Genomic DNA, 14,424 nt, shown 5'->3' with positions numbered 1-14,424 from the left:
GGTGCGTTTTTGATGCGTTTGTATTAGGGGAACTGTATTTTTGGTGCGTTTTTTTTAACCGAACAAATATGCACCAAAAAATCCTGTTTAGCGCATTTTAACACTGCAAAGGGAAGCGCAAACAGACCAATGTGAAGACATACAAGAATTTAAAGGGATGCTTTGTTTCTTGAGCTTTACTTGCGCTTTTGTTTTTTTAACACAAAGGCGCTTTAAAAACTGCTCAGTGTGAAAGCAGCCTATTGGCCGAAACTGTGCCGTTAGCAGCTGAAAATAAATTTATATTTAAATTCATGCTATTAATCTCTTGCCACCCGCACCTAAATTGTGGGGGAGGGTGTTGTCCATGTATGTCCTCCCATGCATTAACTGCCGGTGCACCCCCAGCTCACTCTGATCAGCGAGTCAATGGGACCAAGGGTTCATTTACACTTGCTTCGGCTTCACGCATTAAAGCAGGGGTTCACCCTAAAACAAATTTCTAGTATTACAATGTCCTGACACATTACAGTACAATTATGCCTATTTTTTTTTATGCTGTACATACCTCGGTACAGCTAGTTCACCCGCGGCTTCCGGGTTGCGAATTCCGCGGGAGTGGGCGTTCCTAACTTGCTGGTGATTCATGTGATGACCAAAAACGAGCTCCCCCCGTCGCGTAAGCTGCGTCACGATTGCCGAAAGGAGCCGAACGGCGGTGCGCAGGCGCAGTATAGCGCCGACTCGCCTTTCGGCAATCGTGACGCAGCTTATGCAATGGGGGGAGCTTGTTTTTGGTCATCACGTCAATCACCAGCAAGTTAAGAACGCCCACTCCTGCGGGATCGCAACCTGGAAGCCGTGGGTGAACTAGCTGTACCGAGGTATGTACAGCATAAAAAAAAAGGCATAATTGTATTGTAATGTGTCGGGACATTGTAATACTAGAAAGTAGTTTTAGGGTAAACCCCTGCTTTAAGGGCTAATTTACACTTGCTTCAAAACAAGGTTCCAGACAGGCTTTCTTAAAACTCTCTGAACGCTAGTCAAAGCTCGTGTCACTAAATGGTTAGCTTAGTCTTGTTTATACCTTGCTTGTGCGTCAAAAATGATACCCCATGTCACTTTAGTTGCGCTTCAAAGCCTCCATAGAAGTCTATAGCAAAGCTCACTTGAAGCCCCGCCAAAGCCTCATTGAAGCCCCGCCAAATCCCCAAGCAAAAGCAAGGTGTAAACAGGACTGCAAGCTAACCATTTTATTTGATAATGATAGGAGCTTTTTACTGGCATTTGGAGAGCTTTAACAAAAACGTGTCCAAAGCCTTGTTTTGAAGCAAGTGTAAACTAACCCTCCTGCCATTTACCACGTGACCAGCTGTCAGCCAATGACAGCCGATCGCGTGATTTAAACAGAGCCGGTAATCGGCTATTTCCACCTCACGCTTAAAATAGGCCTGGACAGGAAGGGGGTTTAAATTCCCAGGAAGCTAATGGAAAATAAAAAAGTTGAATACAATTTATTTCAGTGCACCACTATCAGAAATGATGTTGCATTTTGGCCTCTGGACAGAGCTGACAATCATAAGGATTATTCAAATATTTAAATTATGGGCTAAATGTGTGCAGCATGCACAAACATATCTGAATTTAACACATTTTTAATAAATGCCTGTGTAAAATTACAAATTGCATCTGCAGTCCACTTTTCATTTATTTAGAATACTTTATTGATCCCAAAGGGAAATTATGGATTTACTATGTAATCCAGCTTTTAAAATTACATTTGTTATGGGTAAATGCTGGTGTGCCTTCTATCATCTCCTAGTAAGCACAGCGCAGGACTTCCCAATGAATTTCCTGCCACCTCTACTGGCCCAAGTGGGTAAGCCAGTCTGAGATTTGACAGGATGGATAGGCCAGAAGATATTTTTTCTAGTGTGCCCGAGAGATGTAAGAAAATAAAAACTATCACCCAAAACTGACATTTTTTAAAGGGCAGGCAGCAGACCTTTTAGGAGCAGAAATGGCCTTTAATGAAGAGTGCATATAACCGTGTGTGTCTCTGTAAAACCTCTCAGATGCAGATCGGTAATCCATTAGACTATGAATGGTCACCCACACAGGATCCAAATTCTTCCTGCCAGTGGGAAGCAAATATCTGTATCTGCACAATGTTTAATTATACAATATTCTGCCGAGGAGGGCACAAGGGTTTCGCTAGTATGAAAGTGCAGTAGTCTTTACAAGTACATCAACACCAAAACATGGACTATTAAACAGATTCAATGTATTCAGCAGAACAGAAAACTTAAATACTTAACATTTGTAACAACCCAGCAAACAGCATGCATTATGTTAGACAAGCATGTTAGTACAAAGACTATGTAAGGAGGATAAAAGAAAAATATTAGAAAAATGCGCACATGCAAAAGAATGCCATACAGATATGCAAAAGATGTATCTGGACCGCTACAAAAAGATGATAAATAGACTAAAAAGGCCACAGTGTAAATAAAGTCTGTGCTGAATTGTGGGGATAATGCCCTTTTTAAAAGGAACAGATCCTATTTTTGATTCACAGAAACCCTGATCCCTTACCTACCATGCCGAATCAGTTATATGTAGTGTGAAGTACCTGGTATGGTTATATTTGAACTGTATGACATTTTCTTCAGTGATATAGTGTTTAACTGTCGTTACAATACACTGTGTTGTCTTTATTGTAGTCTGTGAAAAATAACTTGTCCTGAAGAAGCGACACTTCTTATGAAATGCGTAGACAGTTTGGATTTGGAGTTACATTTTGAGGCACCAGTACTTACTGTAGATGTTATTTTGAAGAAATACACTATATGATCAAAAAGTATTGGGATGCCTGCCTTTACACAAACTTTATTGGCATTCCAGTCTGTTTGTAGGGTTCAATGCAGAGTTTGCCCACCCCTGGGCTAAGACTGGAATGCCATTAAAGTTCATTTTTATGGCCCTTGCTTTGAGCACTGGTCCAACTCATGTGGTGGAGGGGGGATTATAATGTGGGTTGTTTTTCAGGGGTTTGGCTTGGCCCCTTAGTTCCAGTAAAGGGAACTCCTAAGGCATCAACTTTCCAAGGAATTTTCGACAATGTCATACTCCCATCTTTGTGGGAACAGTTTGGGGATGGCCCCTTCCTGTTCCAACATGACTGTGCACCAGTGCACAAAGCAAGGTCCATAAAGGCATGGATGAGCGGGTTTGGGGTGGAGGAACTTGACTGGCCTCCACAGAGTCCTGACCACAACCTGATAGAACATTTTTGGGATGAATTATAACAGACTGCAAACCAGGCAGGCGTCCCAAAAATGTTGGCAATATAGTGTATGTATACTAGGGAAGCCCTATTTCCATTCCAGTGTTGGGTATTTTATCTCTTTACATGTTCCCCTTGTTGGGGTTATGTTTTTAGAAAGATTCGATTTTATAGATTGTAATAAACTTTGTGATTTTATATATTGTCGCCATCTCATGCTCATGTTTTATAATTACACACATATAGGTTGGACTTGTGTATTTTTTCAACCTCACCTACTATGCAACTATGTTGTGCCTGTAAAGGTCTGTCTATTTTGGAACTTTTGTTCTGTTTTTCCTAAAATTTTGGGATGTGTCACAGCGGGAGTCTTTTAGTTTTTGATATTTAGACAAAAGACCAATCTCTACCAACTAACTAAACCAGCCCTGGTATCAACATGGTGTTATTAAAGTATATCTAATGTAACACTAATTCTTTGGTGTGGTGGCTCCCCCCCCCCCCCCCCCCAGCTTCTTTTGCTTTATTTTTACCTAGTAATTATACAGACAACACACTTCCTATCCCTGGGTAAACAAGTCAATCCTACTGTATCTATGGAGAAAGCCATGGTTGTCACCTTATGCTGCTCTCCTGGATATAGACCACAAGCATGTGCAGATTTCTTCATCTCTGTTACATAGAGGGCAGGGCAAACGGTAGATTACAGAAGATAGCCCAAAAAAATAAAAATAAAAATAAAGACTTCAAAGCAGCTCACAGGAAGCGACAAGGACACTCAATTTCTGGCAGGATCAAGAGGGGTTGATCCGACCAGATGTGATGTAGTCATCACATCCAAGGCCGTAAATTTAGCATATTGCATCACATCAATTTATGTAATTTGAAGCTCCACTGCAAAGTTGCTGGTGTGACGTGGCCCTTGAAAAAAAGGGCATTTGAACAGCACTGTGGGAAGTGGGATTGGCATGACATAGTTCTGACTCAAAGCCAAGGTTGCTGTTGGCAAACTGAGCATTACTGGATCTGGAGGCTACACAGCGCACTCAACACAAGTGCATCCATTTACAGCGGATTTAACACTCCTAGGTCTGGGGAAGAAAAGAAAAAGGCAAAGGGTTTGTATTTTTCCCCAATTTTTTGGACCTTAAAACACCACGACAGATCCGGGGATTAAACTGATGCACGTTGGGGGGGGGGGGGGGGGGGGTGGGGGCGGGGATCTGAACATATGTCAAAGTGACATTTGTTCAGTTCAGCTCGGATTTAACAGCGATGTTCACGGATCCCCTGCTGACTGGTACAGGCCCTAAGGAAAGCATTATTTGATTATGCCTTTAGGGGAAAAAAAATCTATTTTTTTTTCTTGTGGTCAATTGATAGCTTTCTTTTACTTTTGAAGTGGGCAGGGCAGCGATTGTGGGGAAGCAGGGCCAAAACTAGGTTGGAATTATCATATTTAGTGATGTAACCAGTGGCTTGGACTTCACTTCCAGGCAGTGATTTCATAACATCCCATTGCGTCTGCCAATCAGCAAAAGAGAGGGCCTAGCTGTCATTATGTGACAGCTGTGGGAAGACCCAACCTACTACTTAAAATACTGCATGTTGGGGAGGAGGTTGCATCATGACACAACATATCAGATGAGATGATCTGTGGTCCTGAAGAAGCCCGTCTAAGGGTCTCTGTCGACAGGCATTTGCGCACATCAGAACCACTGCTCTCAAATGGCATCACAAAACAGCTTGATGCAGCCTAGGTGATCAAAAGCAGGTCAAATGCACCCATCAATCAGCTGTAAAGGGTCTGAAGCTGATCCCAAATGCAAGCAGAGTGCACCTTGAAGCAAGCTGCATTTGCCCATCGACACAAGACCAAATCCCGACAACACTGGCCCTGACAGATTTGTTCTGTAAGGATATACAAAGCAAACAATGTCAGATTCAGGTCCTCTAAAGATAAAAGGATAATTGTTTGCCCTGGGTTTTCCATACCGTTATTTTTCTACTGAATAAGCAGGTGGCTTTTATCTCTAAATGTATACGTTTAGATGCCAAGACAGGGTCCTCCAAAGTTTCTAAACAAAAGGGCCAGTTTACTGTCCTTCAGACTTTAGGAGGGCTAGTCTGTGGCCAGTGGGAGTAGAAAGGGTCCTGACGTCATTGAGAAAAAATAATGCCCCATTGTTTGTTTCAGTGAGAGTAATTTTGCCCAATATTGGTGTAAGTGGGAGTAATTGTGCCCCATAATTTGTTTCATTGAGAGGAATTTTGCCCTATCAGTGATGTCATTTTTCCCACTGACACCATTGCTGGTCACTGTGCTAAGAGATGCAACACATAGGGCAGAATTTTAAAGCATTGAATGTGATATTCACCATGGGTTAAACTTCTTGGCATTTAAAAATACCAAAATGATGGATTCACCACCAGTACATATTTGGTGAAAGTCACACTGATTGCTTTATTACTATACACCACAAGGTGTCAAGCAAAGGATGTAACTAAATCCCTTTAGACCCCATTCACATCTAGGCGTTTTTACGCCTGTAGCGCTACGCCTCTGCCGCCAGAGGGCTGGAAATACATGTCCCTCTATGGAGATGGTTCACATCTCCACGCCGAACGCCGGACGCCTGTCGCCTGCGGCGTGAAAAAAGGTCCCGGACCTTTTTTTCAGGCGTCTTCGAGCGTTCGGCTAGGAGATGGCAATCATCTCCATAGAGGGGGTCATCTTGGGACACATCTAGGCGGACAATACCCGCGTTTTGTCGCCGCAAATCGCGGTACAAAACGCCGCTATTTTTACCGCGATTTGCGGCGACAAAACGCCGCGATTTCGTCCGTCTAGATGTGAATGCAGCCTTAATCCTATAATAATCCCTCTTACCTTTCACTACAATCCCCCCCCCCCCCCATAACTCCTTATACTGCTTTAGGTAAAGCAATCCATAAATCATGATTTCTAGTGTAAAATGTCTCATGTCTTTAGCGCCTAGGAACCAAGTAGCTTACGCCAGTAGTTGACTATCTCTATCATTACAAACCCTAGTTCTTCATCAGTCTTATCTGTCTAAACTGTATTTTTAACGGAGACAAGAAACAAGGTTTACAGAACAAAACATGCATAGCTCATGCAATAGTAGAATCAGATTTGCCACAACTTGAACTCCGCTCTTCAATTTTCAGAGACTATGAGAATCTATTAGCACAAAAAAAAAAAAAAAAAAAAAAAAGGGAAGAAGAGCACCCCCGTGGTAAGAAGAGAAGGCTCTGAGAGATGTCCTTTAAGTCACGCCATATTTAGGTGACAATTCAATGTTGGTGGTAATGGGGACATAGGATACAAGACGGTGGATGACTAAAGTTCCATTTCATTCAAGAGAAGAAGAAAAAAATGACTCTTGCAGATGTTTTAGCTTTAGAAAAAATGTCCGCAAAAAAAAAAAAAAAGACAAAAAAAAAGTCAGTATAAACTTAAAAAAAAAAGACACCAGTCCTGTTTAGTTTAAGGCCTCAATCACATGGGTGCACTTAAGCGTACACCTGTGCAAGGGTCGCGTTTGACTACATGGTTATGTGCAGATGTTTAGTACATCCCCATGAAAGCAGTCCCATTCTTGTCAATTAGGACACAGCCGCTGCCCCAATTTCCAAATTTGACATGGGTCCCCGAACACACACCGACTGTCCAAGTTTGGGGACCCGCACGGATATCAAATCTGGAGCAGCAGCAACTGACAATTTTTGTTGATTGTGTCTTTTTAAACCAAATTAATTATGTAAACTGAATAAGACTGCCTGAATGGGGATGCACTGAACTGAACACCTGTGCATGCCCATGTGGGAAAACACAGCCCTTGCATGGGCTTATACTTAAGCACATCTGTGCAAATGAGACCTAAATATAAAACAATAATTCTCAGTTTTTTAAACTAGAAGGGCATCTAAAATTACAATTGGCCTCTTTTCCAAAACCAGATACAGTAAATTACTTGTCTGTGCCCACCCTGCCCCAGGACCATGGGGAGTTGGTGGGATCTATGCCATGTCTGTGCTGACCCACAATGACAGTGACTGCCTTTTTTAAAGTCTTTCATAAGTGTGGCATAAAACCCTACATTGTTAATTAAAAGAGCTTTCAGTTTGTTGGCAAATCTGGAAAGAAGATGCAGCAGATGACATGCAATGTGGTGTTAGTGCAGACATCACAGCCAGGCAATGTGGTGTTAGTGCAGACATCACAGCCAGGCAAAAGTTGTGCTCACTTTCAAAGTCAAGGAAAAAGTTTGGTCCCTGATCAAGCTCTGTGCATGTAAGAACTTTTAAAAGGTTTCCCATTTGGCTCCTGAAAAACAGAAACAAGAAAGAGAGAAAGGAAGAGAGGTGCTAAGTGGGTGAGATTTAAAGCAACATGCAAACAGACGGCTTTCTCCTGTGCAAAGAAGTCCCCGCATTCCTCCAACTCATCGAAGATCAGGATAGAAAAAGAAAAAGGTTTTAGCCATTGACCTGTGATTCCATCATAAAACTTACTTTCAAAGTCCAGGAAAAAATGGGGATAATTTTCAATTTCCCTGGTAAGAACCTTAAGAAGATTACCCATCCCAGCAAACCTGGTGGATGCAATACAAAACAGTTATATTATCAATGCATCAAAGAGTATTAACACTGAAGTATGCTGGATGTTAAACCTTTATTAAAAAGCATGCACACCATTATGCTTATATACATTTCATGTTCATACTCAAATAAAAAAAATACACATACAAAAAGAAAAAAACTTGCAGGTACGCTTAACAGTTTGGTATATCCCTCCAGCTGGCTATTGGTGGTAATTAGACAAGTCAAAGGGTGCTGCTGCTCACTATGGATCCTCTGAGTGGCAGGAACACATCTAGACAAAACACAGAAGAGCGTGCAAAGTTGCCCTAGTGTAAGGCAGGCATGGGTCGAAACTCTAAGACCCCTTTCACATTGGACCTGTAGCTGCGGTGGCGGTATATCGCCTCTAAAAATAGCGGCGCTATACCGCCGGGATTGCCGCTGGAATCGGCCGCTAGCGGTGCGGTATTAACCCCCGCTAGTGGCCGATAAAGGGTGAATACCACCCGCGATTTCACATTGTTTTCAATTGGAAGGTGTGGTGAAGGTGCGGTATACACGCTGCTCCTCTCACCGCTCCAAAGATGCTGCTGACAGGAGATTTTTTGGTCTCCCGCCAGCGCATCGCCTCAGTGTGAAAGCCCTCCGCCTTTCACATTGAGGTAGCTGGGCAGGAGTTTTTCAGGTGGTATAGCAGCACTATTTTTAGCGCTGTACTGCCTGAAAAACTCCTCAATGTGATTTTCGTTCAAATTTTGAACCATTAGTGGGCTGCAGCAACAGACAATTTTTGTGCGGCCATCCAATTTGAGTAAATCGGGCATGTTGGAATTCTTTTTTTTAAAAAGAACAATTTTCTAATCATTGATGGGAGAATCGTGCAATAAATGTAATTGAAAAAGAAATGTGCATATACCAGAAAAGAAAATTACCGGAAAAAAAAAAAAAAAAGGATTCCTAGCCACGAAAATTATTTTCTGTAGCAACACGAGGTGAAATTGAAGGCTTGGTTGGCCGAATTTCGAAATCAATAGTGATCACAAAAACGCACAACATTTCTGATTTTCAAAAACTTTTCAAAATTCGACCATGTATGGCCAGCCTTACTCGGCTTTAATAGGGTAAAGTTAAAAACACTACAATGGTCAAGCTCACAGTGTGTGAAGATAGATACAGCATAAGAATTCCACTCCTATAACCACCTCAAGATCCCGACAGGGGAAGGGGGAGCCGTAGACGTTCAACCTAGCTGCCTGGATCTTGGCAACACATCCAAGGCTATCCTCCACCACGCTCAACATGCAGACCCTAATGCGCATGTGCCGGATCCAGCTGGCGCTGCTCTTCGAGGACACCGGAACCCACGTGAGCAGGAGAGGAAGGACATCACACGAACAAACGCATTGTCATGGGAACTGCGTTTTTAACTTTACCATATTAAAGCCGAGTTACAATAGGGCGGCTTTGCGCTGCTCTTTTGTGTTTTGTCAATGCTCAAATACTTTGCTTTTTTTTCGTCATATTACATAGTGAAAATTTAACAGTTAGCATTGTTGCAAACAGTTGTGTGTCCCAGGGACAAGTAACAGCTTTGTGGAGGCTCAAACAGCATCTCCTGTGGAGGAACAGTCCTGAATAGCAGGGAGATCAGACTACAAACTTGCATAAACACAGACGGACACATTGCTCCTAATTCCAGCCTTAAAAGTAGACCTGTCACAAAACTGGGATACTCAGGATGAGAACATTAGCTCCACAAATATAGGCAGATGACATAATACACAACAAAAGCCAGCCTTTCTTGGGTCCTTCTGCTTATCTTCCTCATCAGAAAGGCTCAGAGGGCCAAGCTCGTCTTTGTAGCTACTGAACATTATTACTGGGGTTTTTACTGTAGATAACCTTTACTAATGACAGTATCTTTTTTTCCCCAATCATTTCCCCAAGCAGTTTGGATTGCCCAAGTTTTGTGACAAGGTTTGATTTAAAGTGTTAGCTCTTTTTTTTCAGAAAAAAAAATGAAAAATGTCAACACCCTAACCCCTCTTGGCCCCCACTGCACTTACCTCCATGAGTAGCGCAATAGCGGTCACTGCCCATGCAGCTGGTTTAGTGGTCCTGGGAATACGAAATCCCCACTCTTGCGCCCCTTCTTTCTATAGGACAATTATTATTGGTCAGCACTAGCATGTGACAGTTTTGACCAATCTGAATTATTCAGATCCACCCTGGAAGCCCTACAGAAAGAAAAAAGGTAAGAGCAAGCATGTCACACCCCTGTACCCCTACACTGACTGCATGGGCATTGACAGTTAACCTCTTTCGCACCAACCGCCTCCTGGCCCTTTAAGAATTAAAAAAGTCGGAAAGTGGAGACAAGCATTCAAGTCATGTGACCGCTGTGATTGGTTGTCACAGCGGTCACTTGATCGAAAAGTTCCTGAGCACAAGTATACATCGGGAGCTTACAATCTCTGTTGGCTACCATGCTGGGAGTGAATTCTCAGCACGGCAAGTTGTAAACACAGGGCCGCTTGGCATCAAGGCCCACGCGCCAAGAGGCGGCATATAGGTGTACGGCTGGCACCAAAGGGTTGATCACCCACAGAGGTAAAAGAATGAGAACTGAGCAATCGTCGGTCTTGTGATCACTCTGTTCTCGGTCTTAGAGCTGACGTGGATTTCACCTTTAAGGCCCCGTACACACGAGGAGACATGTCCGATGAAAACGGTCCGCGGACCGTTTTCATCGGACATGTCTCCTGGGAGCTTTTGGTCTGATGTGTGTACACACCATCAGACCAAAATCCCCGCAAGCAGAGAACGCGGTGACGTAGAAGACACCGACGTTCTCAAACGGAAGTGCAATGCTTCCACGCATGCGTCGAATCAATTTGACGCATGCGCGGGATTTCGGGACGCTGGTTACACGTCATAACCAGCGGACATGTCCGATTAGGTGTACTAACCATTGGACATGTCCGACAGACATGTTTCCAGCGGACAAGTTTCTTAGCTTGCTAAGAAACTTTTGTCCGCTAGGCCGTACACACGGTCGGACATGTCCGCGGACCAGTTTCAGCGGACATGTTCGACCGTGTGTACGCGGCCCAATAGGTTTTTATAGAAACGCAAAAATACATTAAAACTTACTCACTACAAGAATCATATACACCTTCCCTTTAGATCATTTGTTTGCTACAATTATAGGTGTACTTTAATAATACACTAGCCTCGTACACACGATCGGATATCCGTCAGACCAAACCGTGGATTTTGGTCCGAAGGGCGTTGGCCGTGAACTTGTTCTGCACACACACGGCCCAACATTTTCAGCCAACATTCACGTGGTTTTTCAGTTTGTTACCGCCATCCTTTGGCCAACTTCTGCTATTGTTGTCGGATCTTTACCATTGGTTCCGAGCATGTGTATTTGTACTTCGAATTTTAGTTGGACGGATTTGTGTACACACGATCGGATAATCCGACGTAACAGATTTATTGCCAGACAGTTGGTGAGCATGAACAGCCAACATTTGTTGTTAATTCCACCAACAATTGTCTGATGGAGCATACACACGATCGGATTATCCGACAACACATCCATCAGACAATTATCGCCGTAATATCGCGTGTACGGGCCTTAAGAAGTAAAGTACTTACTAATCTATTACAAAGAATTGCACTGTTCTTACAACAATCCTGACTTTGCAAGTTTAACACTCAGCAAGAAACAAACATTGATAAGGATGCTAGCAGCGCTTTTCTAATAAACTCTGCCAAGTGCAAAGGAAAAGGCAGAACGTGTACCTGATGTCTTGTTTATTTTATTAGATCGCGCCGTCTTACTTAGAAGCCTGAACAGATTTAGCCCATACGGCTCTGAAATCAAGACCGATGCATTTGTCTGGCTTAAAGAAAACTTGTTTTTATTTTCTGTTAATACAGGCCCACAATATGTAACATTATCTGAATGGGAAAGCCGGTGAAAGGAATTTGTTTACTTTCTGGGGAGAATGCGGCTCTCCTGGGGCTGGCGGGCTATGCGATTAGGCAAGTGATGTAAATTAAATGCACGCGTTTGTTTGGCAATAGCAAATGCAATAAATGTGTACACATTAGCCTGCAGACAAGACCCGGAGACTGTGGCTTCTCATGCTAAGTAGATAAACCATGAACTCAATAGGCTTTTTCTAGCAGGGATTGGGGACCGTGTCAGAACTTATGAAAAAAAGGTTTCCTCAACAACCTGGGAGACCTGAACACAGTGTGACCCTACCCTGGCCAAACTCAAATCCTCTCGTCTCCTGCTGAAATTCAAAGAGGCCATTTAATAATGGTACTACACATACAGAACGGTCTACGGCAGTGTGTCAGACTGGGTGGATTAAAAGGAGGTCCCCAATCTACACCATTGGCATCTGCAATAATAAACTCATTAGGGGTCTGTGCCGATGCGAAAATTCCACGTTCTTTAACCACTTGCTTACTGGGCACATATACCCCCCTCCTGCCCAGGTGAAATTTCAGCTTCCAGCACTGCGTCGCTTTAACTAACAATTGCGCGGTCGTGCAAAGTGGCTCCCAAACAAAATCGACGTCCTTTTTTCCCCACAAGTAGAGCTTTCTTTGGCGGTATTTGATCGCCTGTGCGGTTTTTATTTTTTGCGCTATAAACAAAAAAGAGCGACAATTTTGAAAAAAAAATTGAATATTTTTTACTTGTTGCTATAATAAATATGCCAATTTAGGCCGATACGTATTCTTCTACATATTTTTGGTAAAAAATAAAATAAAATAAAAAATCGCAATAAGCGCAAAAGTTATAGCGCCTACAAAATAGGGGACAGAATTATTTTATTTTTTTTTACTAGAAATGGCGGCGATCTGCGATTTTTATTGGGACTGCGACATTATGGCAGACACATCGGACACTTTTGACACATTTTTGGCGCCATTCACATTTATACTGCGATCAGTGCTATAAATATGCACTAATTACTGTATAAATGTGACTGGCATTGAAGGGGTTAACACTAGGGGGTGAGGAAGGGGTTAAATGTATTCCCTGCATAGTGTTCTAACGGTAGGTGAAGGGGGGTGACCGATCTATGTCCCTATGTACAAGAGACACAGATCGGTCTCCTCTCCAGAGACAGGACGCTGTCTCTGTGTGAGCCGGCAATGAGAGATGATCTCATATGTTTACATATAAGATCATCTCTCATTGGCCGCACATATCGCATCGCAAACGGCCACTCTGATTGGCCGTTCGCGGCGATCTGTAATTGGCTGTGTCCAAGGGACACGGCCAACACAGAGTTTCCCCGCTGCGCGCTCTGGAGCGCGCGCGGGAACGCCCAAAGGGGCGGATGTCAATTGACGTCCAGTTGGATATTCAGGTCCGCGCTGTAGCCGTCATTCGGCTATAGCGCGGGTCTCAAGAAGTTAAAGAGGACATTCAGTGTCCCTCCCAAAAAATTAAAAAGTCAGTAGGTACAATACTGTAGCTGCTGACTTTTAATATAAGGACACTTACCTGTCTAAGGATCCAGCACTGTCCTCACCCAAGCTGGTTTTTTCACTGGTCTTTGGGTCCCCAGTGCTGAAATGAAAGCCGGCAGGGAGTCCTACCGGCCCCGCAGCCAGCTTACTACTGGGCATTCGGAGTCAAACTGCTTTGTGAAAAGTCCTGGGACACGTCTTAATAAGAAATTCACATTATGACCACAACTCGTGTGCATGTAGGCATGCCGGCATGGTCATGAGGTGCTGTCCCGGCTGGGAGAGATTGGGAGGTTTGGCCCGCTCTCCTGATATTTTTTTGGGTGGGTTTTTGTCTGGGTCTGGCCCATTTGCCCTGTGGATATAAATTGGGATAGTGGTCCAGTTCAGGGGCCTTGAGTTGCGAGACCTGCAGGGGATGGAGACAAAAGAGACCCACAGGAGTGGGAAAATGCCTCTCGTTATGGCATGTCCAAAAGTGTTGAGGGTTGGGAGGAAAAAAAAGCATATCTTCCCCTTTTTGAGATCATTCTAATTCAGTGCAAGTGTAGTTTGCCTCTTTGCCTGCATTGACTTGCTTCAGCTACATTCTCATGGACTTCCATTGGGAGTGAACCAGTCTTGAAGTGAACAAAAGCCCAACAACAACCCTTACCTGTCCAGGTACACATGCACATAATGTAAAGCCCAACCTTCAGTTTAAATCAGCCAAATACATTCCAGGTCCATTTAAAGAAAAGATATGCAAGTCTAAAGGCCCACACACCCGATCAAACTTTTTGACAACAGTCCAGACGGACGTGTTTTATCGGACAATCAGACCGTCTGTGCGCTCCATCGGTTTTTCAAGGGACAAATGTTCGCTGTGCATGCTCTCAAACTTTCCAACAAAATGTTCGATGGAGTCCATCGGACTAAAACCCAAAGTACAAACACGCATGCTCAGAACCAATGCTAAACATCAGACAGCAATAGCAGAAGTTGCCCAAAGGGTGGCGGTAAAGAGCAGAAAAAACACGTGATTTGGTGAATGTTGGCTGAAAAAG

The 14,424-nt window shown here is 43.4% G+C and overlaps 1 protein-coding gene across 4 annotated transcripts in view; it reads right to left on the bottom strand.

Moving 5' to 3' along the window:
* CYRIA (CYFIP related Rac1 interactor A) overlaps nucleotides 1-14,424 on the bottom strand; it is a 123,192-nt gene that overhangs the window by 24,471 nt on the left and 84,297 nt on the right. For 2 of the 4 annotated variants that reach the window (XM_040348561.1, XM_040348562.1), the window contains exon 3: nucleotides 7,537-7,616. In XM_040348561.1, coding sequence (XP_040204495.1) covers nucleotides 7,537-7,609 — 73 coding nt within the window. In that variant the 5' untranslated portion in view covers nucleotides 7,610-7,616. Of the gene's footprint in view, nucleotides 1-7,536; nucleotides 7,617-7,804; nucleotides 7,885-9,939; nucleotides 9,962-14,424 lie in introns of those variants that run through there. The other 2 variants (XM_040348564.1, XM_040348563.1) reach the window with 2 other exon arrangements.

This window comes from Rana temporaria, chromosome 4, assembly GCF_905171775.1.
Source record: "Rana temporaria chromosome 4, aRanTem1.1, whole genome shotgun sequence".
Lineage (NCBI taxonomy): Eukaryota > Metazoa > Chordata > Amphibia > Anura > Ranidae > Rana > Rana temporaria.
This window is presented reverse-complemented; position numbering and strand designations above follow the sequence as displayed.